This window comes from Nematolebias whitei, chromosome 10, assembly GCF_014905685.2.
Source record: "Nematolebias whitei isolate Nwh7 chromosome 10, NemWhi1, whole genome shotgun sequence".
Lineage (NCBI taxonomy): Eukaryota > Metazoa > Chordata > Actinopteri > Cyprinodontiformes > Rivulidae > Nematolebias > Nematolebias whitei.
The window spans coordinates 8,205,293-8,216,968 of record NC_056507.1 but is presented as its reverse complement, the minus strand read 5'-3'; the positions used below and the strand labels follow the sequence as shown (position 1 = coordinate 8,216,968).

General features: G+C 42.6%; 1 protein-coding gene across 6 annotated transcripts in view; it reads right to left on the bottom strand.

The window, feature by feature from the left end:
• znf423 (zinc finger protein 423) overlaps nucleotides 1–11,676 on the bottom strand; it is a 148,756-nt gene that overhangs the window by 6,069 nt on the left and 131,011 nt on the right. For all 6 annotated transcript variants that reach the window (XM_037683279.1, XM_037683282.1, XM_037683281.1 and 3 more), the window contains 2 exons: nucleotides 6,039–6,170; nucleotides 4,176–4,291 (listed from right to left, as the gene is read on the bottom strand). In XM_037683279.1, coding sequence (XP_037539207.1) covers nucleotides 4,176–4,291; nucleotides 6,039–6,170 — 248 coding nt within the window. The remainder of the gene's footprint in view (nucleotides 1–4,175; nucleotides 4,292–6,038; nucleotides 6,171–11,676) is intronic.

Here is an 11,676-nt window from a genome sequence, read left to right as displayed (position 1 = left end):
CCATCCATCCGTCCAGCCATCCAGCTATCATCCAACCATCCATCCATCCATCCATCCATCCATCCATCCATCCATCCATCCATCCATCCATCCATCCATCCATCTATCCAAAGATCCCAAGGTACTTGAACTCCTCCACTTGAGGCAGAACCTCACCGTTGACCAGAAGAGAACAATCTACCCTTTTCTGACTGAGAACCAAGACCTCAGATTCGGAGGTGCTGATTCTCATCCCAGCCTTGTCACACTTGGCCTTGAACCAGAGCTGAATATCGATGACTCCAACAGGATCACATCATCTGCAGATAGCAGAGATGGAATCCTGAGGCCACCAAACCGAACTATCTCCATTCCCTGGATGCACAAACAAATTCTGTCCTTAAAAGAACAGAATCGGTGACAAAGAGCAGCCCTGACAGAGTCCAACTCCAACCCTGATAGGGTCTGAATTATGCCAGCAACAGGAACCAAATTCTTGAACCGCTTGTATCAGGACTGAAAGCCGTGTAACAATGAACCCTCAATCCCATAGTCATGGAGCAACCCCACAGTGTATCTCAAGAACCACAGTCAAATGCCTTCTCCAAGTCCACTACACACATGTACACTAGATGGGCAAACTCCCATAACCCCTCAAGGACTCTAGAGAGGATAAAGAGCTGGTTCATTGTTCCACAGCCAGGACAGAACCAGCATTGTTCTTCCTGGATCTGAGGTTCAACGAACAATCAGACTGACTTCTCCACTACCCATGAATAGACCTTATCAGGGAGGTTAAGGAGAGTGATGCTCCTATAATTGAAGCACACCCCTTTTTGAAGTGGGGAACCACTGCCAATCTGCCAATCCAGTGACACTGCCCCCGATGTCAATACGATGTTGCAAAGGCGTGTCAACCAAGACAGCCCAGCAACATCCAGAGCCTTTAGGAAATCAGGGAGCTCTTCCACTGCCATGGAGCTTTTTAAGCACCTCGGCGACCTCAGCCATGGTTAGAGACAGACCAACTCCAAGGTCCCCCGACTCAGTTTCCTCCTGTTGGTGGGATTGAGAAGGTGTAGCATATATCATGCAGATGCTAATAATAAGGTAAAGTAAAGTGGTGATCACTCAGCAGTAGTAGTAGGTAAGTTATCAGAAGATTCTAAGGTTTGGCTAATGAAGAATTATGGTTTTGTTTACTAGGAAACAGTAAAACTCTGCATATGGTGATTTGTATTAAAGTTGAGAAGTCATTTACAATATATACAAAAAACTGTCTCCTATGGATGAACTGGTTCATTATGTCAATAAACACAAAATCTTTCAATAGATAGATGAACGGATCTCCTAAATTATCCAAACTAAATCCAAATGCTGGTATTAAGAAAGACCAAAACTAGGACAGTAGTCCAGATAAGTTCAAGGGGTTAAACTGTTCAACAAGTCATTAAAGACTAAATACAGTAAGTCTTTAGGGAGGGGCCTTTAGTATATGTAAAGATTCTTGTATGTGTGGGGTGAGCAGGCTACAGCGCCTCCTACTGCACAAAACAGTTGCCATCATAGAAAGCCTGGCCAGTTCCTTTGTTTCCAGTCTTTAAGCACAAAATACAGCAGTTTCTCACAGAATAGAGACATCTAAAAGCTGAAACGTATACCAGTAAGTACCATAAATGACAGTAAATAAATAAATGCTTTAAAATAGTTAAATGTCCACCTGCAGCAGCTCTGAACTTTCCCAGTCATACACATGCTCTCTCAAACGATGGGAACCGCCATGTTTTGTCTATAAAACTCAAATCCCACAAAATCTCACGAGGTTTCACACTTAGTCCCAAAACGGTGGACAAGGTGAAAATATAAGATTGAAAAAAATCGCCACAAGCACTAAAAATGAGTGGGTTACAAAGGTCCGAGAAGTATTCCTTCCACTGACCGATGACACCACTGCAGGACTGGATAGAATCTAAGGACTGTTCCTTTTCTTTTTGTGTGTGTACGTTTAACTCCAATACATTGGTAGAGGGTTTGTGTGGAAATTTAAGAACGAGGTGGTGATTCATAGAAACGTTAGAGCAGAACCTGCAGAAGTGACTGTCTCAGATCCTGAACATAAAGACGATGAGTCCGGGAAGTGATTTAACAAGGGGTACTGCTGCTGCAGTACTGATATTATTTACAATAAGAGCATCTTAAAATCTTACTTATTACATGTTTCTCTAATGTTTCATGAATGCAAACATGGGGTTTTGTTGATAGAAAGCATCTTTAATGATTCCAACATAAAAAATGTGCAAAACTTGTGCTATTGTCAGGGTAACTGACAAGAAAATAAACAAAAGAAAAGCAGAAAGAAATAAAAGAGTGTCAACAAAAGCAAAACTAAGACTATCTTCTGTGAAGTCTGGGAGTAGAGCAGAGATCCAAAAGGACCTGAGCGATCAGGACCACATTTCTTATTTACACACACACAGAGAGAGAGAAACATCTCTTATTTACTAGCTTACGTCTGCACTATTTATGGGACACTGGGGAGATGCAGAGGAGAGAGGAAAAGAGGAGAGGGGCTAAAATATGCATAGGGGCTGGTTCTTCTGGGACAGAAGGGGGAGTCAGAAGAAGCTGGGAAGAGAAGGAGAAAAGTGTGGCAGGACCACGTTCAGAGACATGCAGAGATGGGAGAGTGAGTGATGGAGAGGGTGGGGGAGCAGAACTTTACACAGAAAAGCCTTCACAGATGGGAAGAGGGGCTGAAGGATCTCAGAAGTTGCAGTGGTGTGTCCAGGCTGCAGAGACCTTCGGGTGTCGGTGAGCTGGACTTCATATCATCCCTGGTAGGAGTCGGAGCCTTCTCTATCTGACCAGGCAGCACCAACTCACACGAATACCGTATTTTCGGCCGTAAACGTTGCACCGCCCTATAAGTCGCATCAGTCCATATTTGTCTAATAAAATAGAAAAATCCATAATATGCTGCATCTATTTTGCGTCACCGCTGACGCGTCGCGTTTGTTACGCGTCACCGATGACAACTCGGAAATGTGGGCCGGTGTTGTGCCAAAAATCGATTGGCATTTAAAAACAATATTTATTAGCTTGATTTTATAGTAAAGATGCGTCTCAGTTGAACTTTTACTTAATAAATGCACTTCAATGGTCAAATCAGCTGCTTTTCGCCGGGGCGGCGCAGCGAAATGAAGCTGATTTTTAACGGTTGCTCCAGGCAGACAATGGTGGCATCTATGGCATGCCGATTGTGTCATTAATAGCCACTTTTACCTATTACATGACACAACAGCATTCCATACTGCTCGATCGACTTCTAGCGGCTGAAAATGGTAGTGTTCAATATTTTCAGTCAGAATGAATGAAAACGGTCGTATCTCAGCCAAACGTAAGTTTATAAATATGAGGAAAAATATCCATAAATAAGTCGCTTCAGCGTATAAGTCGCAGGGCATGCAAATTATGCAAAAAACCACGACTTATACAGTGAAAATACGGTTTACACAAACAAGCCCATTCTGCATCTACCCCCCACCCCCAACACACCCTCAGGTACCAAACTACGAGTACTGACATGCTAGTATGAGCAGTTCATCATGTTATCTGGGTTGCGAAACAAAAACAATGAAAATTGTATTTTAGAAAACAGATGGGTATGACTTCAGCTAAGTAAGGTGTGTTTTAGCTGATCTGGGTATGACTTTAGGTAAGCTATGTGTTTATTTGAAGAGCTGGTAGTGGTTTAGGAGATCTTTTTAAGATTTTAGCTAAGCTAGGTGTATTTTAGCCAACTTAGTAGTCTTTTAGCCAGGCAATGTTTATTTTAGCTGATTTGGGGCCTTTTAGCTGAGCTGGTTATATTTTATATGATCTGGTTGTGTTTTAGCTGATGACTTTAGTTAAAAATGAAGGTTTCTGTTCTCAGAAGGATGACCACAGCTGGCTCAGGACCCACTCTGCGTGACTTATACCCACTGATGGGTCTGAATCATAATGACGTGCCAGAACCCTGCCAAGACCCCGTGAAGAGAGATGGACAGAGAGGAAAGAAGGAACAGAGGAAAAGGCTGAACAATTACCGAGGGGGTGTCATTTAGATCAGGTTTTAAATTTGCACCATGTTTTTCCTCGTTTGCCCAGAACAGGAGAAGGAGAAAACGGAGTCAACGTAAAAGACGGTGTCCTACCTGAAGCTCCGTCTGAAAAAAGAACTTCTGCGGACACTGAGAGCAGTCGTAGATCTTGTCTTCCTGGCTGTGCACGGCAAAAATGTGCTGCTGCAGCTTGTTGGCCTGCACAAACACTGGGAGAAGGACGACGAGGAAAAGGTTAGGGGGTGCTGCAGGCAAAGCTTTCAGAGCCCGACGGGGCTGAACTCACAGTTACACTCAGGTTCTGAATCAACGTGGGCTCGGATGTCGGTGATCTGAGAACACGTCTTAACTTTGGATCAAACCTGAGAACATCCAAACAATGAAAATACATCCAAAAGGAGCACTGAAGTTGCGGGGAGGGGGTTGCGATGCAGCAATATTGACATCTTTTCTATGGAATAAAGAACTCCTATTTTGGTTGTTTGACATTTTGTGGCAGATTCCACACGTTTGATGGTACTTCCTGTTTCTGGAGCAGGTACGTAGTTTTACACACCCTGATAAAATCTTCCTCCCACCTCACAGGATTAGCGTGAAAAAACTCAAGACACTGTTTTACAAGCTAGCTCTGAATGTTTTACATTTGAAACTCGAAACGATTCCTCTTTCATGCTTTCTGTCTGCGCTGTGGTTTCTGTGCTCCACTAACAGAACGAAGAGAAACAAAAGCCTCGACTGATGCGTTCACTAACGACAGAAGACCATCAGCAGGTTTTACAGCAGGAACTGAGGACTGCTCCTCTTCCTCTGCAAAGACTCTTTCTCATCCTGTTTCCTTCTAGGTCACTTTTAAGACATGTTAATTGTCAGGTAACCAGGAAATGGACTAGGTCTATAGGATCTCTGCAGGCTCTATGGGGTGTTGGGGTCAGTTAAGTCCAATGTCCAAATCAACAGAAAAACTGTTTGACTATGGCAGCACGGTGGATTAGTGGTTAGCACAGCTGCCTAACAAAACAGTCCTGGTTTGGACCGGGGTCTTTCTGTGTGGAGTGTACATGTTCTCCTCGAGGGTTTCCTCCCACAGTCCAAAAACCTGCGTGCTAGTCTGCCTTCAGGCCCAGGAGGACCTCGCAAAGGAGATCTGTAACCTCAATAAAAGTTAAACAATCTAAGAATTGTTTTAATGGCTTTAAATACTTAAACATACATAACGTACGGTTCATTAGACCTTTAAAGATAAACATAAAAACTCCAGCATTTATTATAATTTTTCGGCATGGTTACCTGATTCAATTCAATTTAATTTATTTTATTTGTGAATTGTCGTCTCAGGGCACGATACAATAAAAAATACACATTCATAAATGTCATACTTTAAAACAATGACAGTGAATTCAATCCATTTATACATAATACAATCAATACAATCATAAAAAGTAAGTCATAAATGCTCATTGAAGTTATATAAGGAAGCCATGTTGAGGTTCTCCTTGGTTTGGACACAGAGACATGGACAAAAGGACAGGAGACAGAACTGGAAGTGGCAGAAATGAAGATGTTGAGGTTCTCCTTAGGAGTCACAAGGATGGATAAGATTAGGAATGAGATCATCAGAGGTACAGCACAGGTTGAACAACTGGGCAATGAAGTTAGAGAGACCAGACTGAGATGGTTTGGACACGTCCAGAGGAGGGACAGTGGGTATATTGGTAGAAGGATGTTAGAGGTGCAGCTGCCAGGGAAAAGACAAAGAGAAGATAAATGGATGCAGTTAGAGAGGACATGGAGGTAGTTGAAGTGAGGACAAAGGACACAGAGGACAGAGTGAGAAGGAGGAGGACTAGCTGTGGAGACCCCTGAAGAGGGAACAGCTGAAAGAAGAAGAAGCTCTAAGGATGCCAGCAGATTGGGTGGAATATGGACTGTCCTTGAAGGAGGACGTGTGTGTCTCACCTGTGAAGCAGACGGGACACTTGAAGGTTCCTCCCATGCCTTCGAAGCTGTGCTCGATCAGGTGGCAGAGCAGCTTGGCAGGTGAGTCAAACATCTGGTTACACAGCTTGCACTCGTGATTGATGCCCTCCTCTGCAAACAGGAGACAGACATGCAGGTGGAGGTTAGACAACACAACCTGTGACACGTTTCTGAACGATGAACAGAAAAACAACACACTCACATGTGGATACAACCTTCACATTGTTTTAAATGACCAGCTTTAACATGTAGTTATGTTTTGTCCTTTTCAAATTAAAGTAACCTGGTCAAGATTCATAAATTAAACGTATTTAGAGAAAGTTCATAAATTGTAGATGTAATAAAAAAAATCAATAAACCACTTTCAGAATAACAAAAACCTTCATCTTAAAGATCATTTTTTTAAATAAAATTGAAAAGTCCAGAGTTCAGCTCTCGTAAACTTTGAAGCTGAAATGTGTAAATGTTTACTGCTCCTCAACATCCAGAGGAGCCAGATGAGGTGGTTCATACATCTGGCATAGATGGACCATGGACACCTCAGACCCACAGAAAGTTGTAAAAGCAACAGAGCTTCGTTCTTATTATTTCCTGGGAGACGGAGGCAGATGGACTCTGTCCCATGGAAGGACACATGCAGAAGAAAAGAATGAGAGGACAGTAGCTTCTTTTATTTAATTTGTCTCAAACATCAGATTAACCTTGGATTTAACCAAATATTGTTTTAAGAAGAAGCAGGAGGTGATCCTGCAAGAAGCAAAAGCTGACACGTCATTGATTTCTGTGTTTGAGGGGGTGTTTATTGAGGTGGGGGCTCCTGCCCGCAGTAGCAGTAAAACTGTTTCCTCCCACTCTCCACTGCCAGATTAGATAACACGGTCAAACATACGTTACCTTCACATGTAATGATGGCCTGAGTCTATTCTCGTGTCTGACTCTACAACTAACTCACTGCACTTCAATCACTGCAAGAGACTCACTGCACCTGATACAAGTTTTATTTTCTCTTCTTCTTCTTTCAGCTGCTCCTTCTTCAGGGGTCACCACAGCGAACTGAGTCGCACGAAGACATGGCAATTATTTTACATCGGCTGCTCTTCCTGACAAAACCACAGACCACCGAGCTGCCACAGCCCTCTGCGTGGAGCAGAGAGCTGCTATCCAGGATGCCCGGGGGGGAGCAGATGGTGGGGGTTAAGGGCCTTGCTCAAGGGCTCAGAGTGGGGCGAATGAGGATGGAGACAGGTGTGGGTGCTTCACCAATCCCACCCACATTTTGATGTTGCCGGTACTGGGAGTTGAACCAGCGATCTTCCGATCACAGGTCCACCCAGCAACCAATTCACATGAAGTACAGTAACTCACTGCGAACTCACTGAACTCTAAATCGGTGCAATTTATAAACGGTTGCACTTTAAACTGGCAAACGGGTTTCAAACCTTTTCATCAAACATGGGTTGCTCCAAAATGCAAAAACTTTTAACATAAAAAAAAAAAAGCTTTTTAAAGCAACGAGTTAAATGAAATTATACATTTAGTTTGTTCTTTTTATGATGTTTTCCAAAAACGTTGACGTGACAGCTCATAATGTTCCACATTATTTCCTACAGATTTCTCCAACTTTCACTTTCTGAGCCATAAAACTAGCAGAAGAGAACACGGACCACATTAAAAGCTCGTTAAAACTGTGTAACATCCTCATTATACCACGGCCACAGCATTACTATGTCAGTAAAAGCTCATTACAACATGGTTACAACCTCATAACTTCGTTACAACCTTGTTATAACTTCAGAACCTCCTGATAACCTTATTTTAACCTCGTTACAAATAAATCAACTAAAAGAAACAAAGGTCTGCATCAAACACTGTTTCTCTGCTTTTCTCTGTTCACACCATTAGCTTTTATGGTATAAATCCCAGAGTTAAATGTTGGACTAATCCCTGATTGTTTTACTGGGACCACATGTTGACACCCCCTCCAATCCCATTATGGAAACTCCAGATTTACTGTAAAATGGTGTGAACAAACAGTGGTGTTTTAATAAGAATGCACAAACAAGTATTAACTAATAAATACTGTATGTCAGCAAGAATCCATTTGTTTCTAAATGAAAGAAAAAAAAGCATATTTTGTGCATTGCTACATTTCCTTATAGTTTCCTGTGTGCAGGGGTGCGTTTGGCTATTTTATACACACGTTGTTGATGACTACATCAGCTTTAAAAGTCGAACCTTAGAAGCTCGTTTAGGCCAATCAATTAGTGCGAGCGTGAAAGGATAGCTGAAAGACACAGAGCGACACGAGGCGCAGGGAGATAATTGGTCTGTCCGGAGCAAGGGCATGGAGAGAGGCCTCCAAAGATCTTCTCTTTTGTGACAAACACGTTGTTTTGATCAGACTGGGTGTGTGGGGACGGCTGTCTCTGTGTGCAGCCCGGTCCGTATGTGACCCATAGAGAGATGACAGACTCGCAGAGGCTTCCTGCAGCTGCGCTTTGTCTCAGAGAGCATTTGATCCAGCAGCACATGAATGCAGACACACACAGACACACAGAACCCTGGGAGTTCTTCATTGGGACAGAGAACACAGGAAGGTATGGGTGGAATGATAGAGTGTGAAGGTTAGGACTCAGGTTTTTATCAACCAACAGTAAATTCAACATTTTTCCACTTTTTAACTCCCAGAAGGCAGTGATGAAAACCTTTCTCTGCCTTTACTTCCACACTTCACCCTCACCTGTCAAAAACAACTCAATGAAGATTCCAGTTTGTGAATTATAGATATTACTTTTTACAGAAGAGACCACATAATCAGTGCTTTAACCTAAAACAAGATCCAAGTTTGAATGGATGATTTTTAATCATGTTTGTTCAACACTTCTGATAAAGCTCATACACTGATCCAGACACTGTAGACACTGACCACTAACTACCGTACTGGCTGTCGTGTACGTTGCATCAGTCCAAATATGTCTAATAAAGTGGAAAAAAACAAATATGTCATTTCGCCATATAGGTCGCATCTATTATGCGTCACCGCTGACAACTCGGAAATGTGGGCCGGTGTTGTGCCAAAAATCGACTGGCTGCCAAATGGCGGCCACGGGAGCGTGCACAGGAGGACTTTAACAAGAATTTAACAAGATTAACACTTAAAAACAATTATTTGCTTGCTCAAAATTATAGTAAAGGTGTGTCTCAGTTGAACTTTTCTTTAATAAATGCACTTTAATGGTCAAATCAGCTGCATTTCACCTGGGCGGTGAAATGCAGTTGATTTGACGTTTGCTCCAGGAGTTCTGGAGCGAGACGAAGGTGGCTGGTATGGCAAGCCAAGTGTCTCATTAATAGCCACTTTTACCTATTAATGAGACACTTGGCTTGCCATATTGGTCGAGGGCCCTTCTAGTGGCTGAAAATGGTAGTGTTCACTATTTTTCATGTCAGAATGAATGAAATCATCAGATCTCAGCCAAAAATTGGTTTTTGAATATGGGACCCCCCCCCCCAAAAAAAAAATGTTGCTTCGGTGTATAAGTTGCAGGCATGCTAATTTATGAAAAACAGCAACTTATACAACGAATATTAGAGTATTTTAGCTACTGTTCACTATTTTCGCTCCTGATCACTATTTCATCAGTTGCTGTTCAGATGATCAACTGGTCCAGATGACATGATTTAACCTTTTTTGTTGTTATCTACCTGCATGATTGAGCTTATAACCCTTTTTTAATTTATTTTTTGCTTTTCAGATATTTGTATTGTTACTTCTGACGTCAAAATAAAAACAACTTGACGTCAGGTGAAGGAAGCAGGTCTGATTATGTTGTTCTAAACAATTTAACAGTTGATTGTTGTCATCAACAACAGAGCCTCTGCTGTGTTTTTAGTGGGAGTGACACACACAGGTGCACACTACGACCAGGTGCACACCTGTAAATATGTGAGATTTTACCCAAGGCTGAAACAAAACAGGAAGTGGAAGGAGTGGAAGGACGTAGTTTAGCGTCAGATGGAGAGAAGAATAAAATGATCCATTCTGCTAATTGACCAGAGCAGAGGGACCAGGTGGTCCCCCCCCCCCCCCCCCCCCCCACCCCCCACACACACAGAGCAACATGCAGCATAACAGAAATAAGCTTCTGGTCTGTGTTGGGGACAGACCCCTAAGGTGCTTGCCTCTTTCAGCATCGCTCTGAATGAGCTGCTGGGGTTCCAACAAGGGTCCCAAGGGGGCCTGCCCTCCATTATTACTCTTCCCTTTTCCTAACAACCCTCTCTATCCCTAAAAACTGAGTAAGAGTAAATGTGTTTGGTCCTTTGTCTTCTAAAGGCTGTAAAACTGAGCCAGGAAGCTGAGGAGGAAGACATGGACAGGTGGAGGAGAGCAGGAGTGAGGGATGATGGGATGGAAGGACAGATGAGAAGGATGGAGGAGAGAAGGATGATGAATGGAGGGAGAGTGCAGTAAAGAGAGCAGTGGACGGCAGGAGGAGTGCACACCTCCCTGGGGGTCTCTCTGAAGGTGTGTTACCATGGCAACAATGGGTGAGTGGCGGTGTTGGTGAGGGGGTTCTGATGCGGGAGGTTGTGAGTTTGACCCATTGGTTGTGTGGGGGCCGGAGGAGCTGCTGCAGTGTTGGAGGGGTCCCAGGAGTGCCCCCACCTTTCCTCAGCCTCTCACAAACAGAGACCGAATGCTGCAGACACACACACTCCTTAATGCTCTCTCCATCCCTCTCTCCACCGTCCATCTCTTCATTCTGCCAGCTGATTCTTACAGATGTTCCTCTCAGATCTTTCTGGTGGATTTTTTTTTTCCCAGTCAGATGAAGATGAGAGTTAAGGTTCCTTTGAGATGCAGGTGTTTCATGATTTGTGGTTAAAAACTGACGTTATTCATTCAAACATCAGAACTTTTTCAAACCCACACCAAATAAACTGCAGAACATTATAATTTAAAAATTGGAACGTAAAAGTCACAATTTCAGGAAGGTATTTCAGCAACATATTCACACATAAGGAGCACGACTTCTGGGGTTCCTAAAGCTCTTTTTTATTTTTTATAACTAGGTTTTATCATAACTAACGGTGTTTCACAAGGTTTATTACAACTTCTGGGGTAACTAACAGTGTTCAACAGGGTTTATTACAATGTCTGAGGTTCCTAAGGTTTTATTATAATTAACGGTGTTCCACAGTGTTTATTACAACTTCTGGGGCTCCTATGATTTTATTATAACTAAAAGGCTAATCAGAGCTGTACCGGCTGAAACTTTAACATCTTATCAGGACAATGGAACTATCTGGGAGTGTTTCATGGACAAAATCTCATCGTCTTGTCGTCAAATGCATATGTAATGTGTCTATAAATGTGCTAGCAAGTAGATTTTTTGATGTCTTAAACCGTGTCCTGACAAGGACAAGGTGTGAAGAGATCTTTTTTTAAATACCCACAATTCTCATGGTCTTTCCCCTTTTGTTATCTAAAGAATAAGGGGTTCATAAGGTTTTATTATAAGTAACAGTGTTTCACAGGGTTTATTACAACTTCTGTGGTTCCTAAGATTTTATTATAACTAATGGTGTTCCACAGAATTTATTACAACTTCTG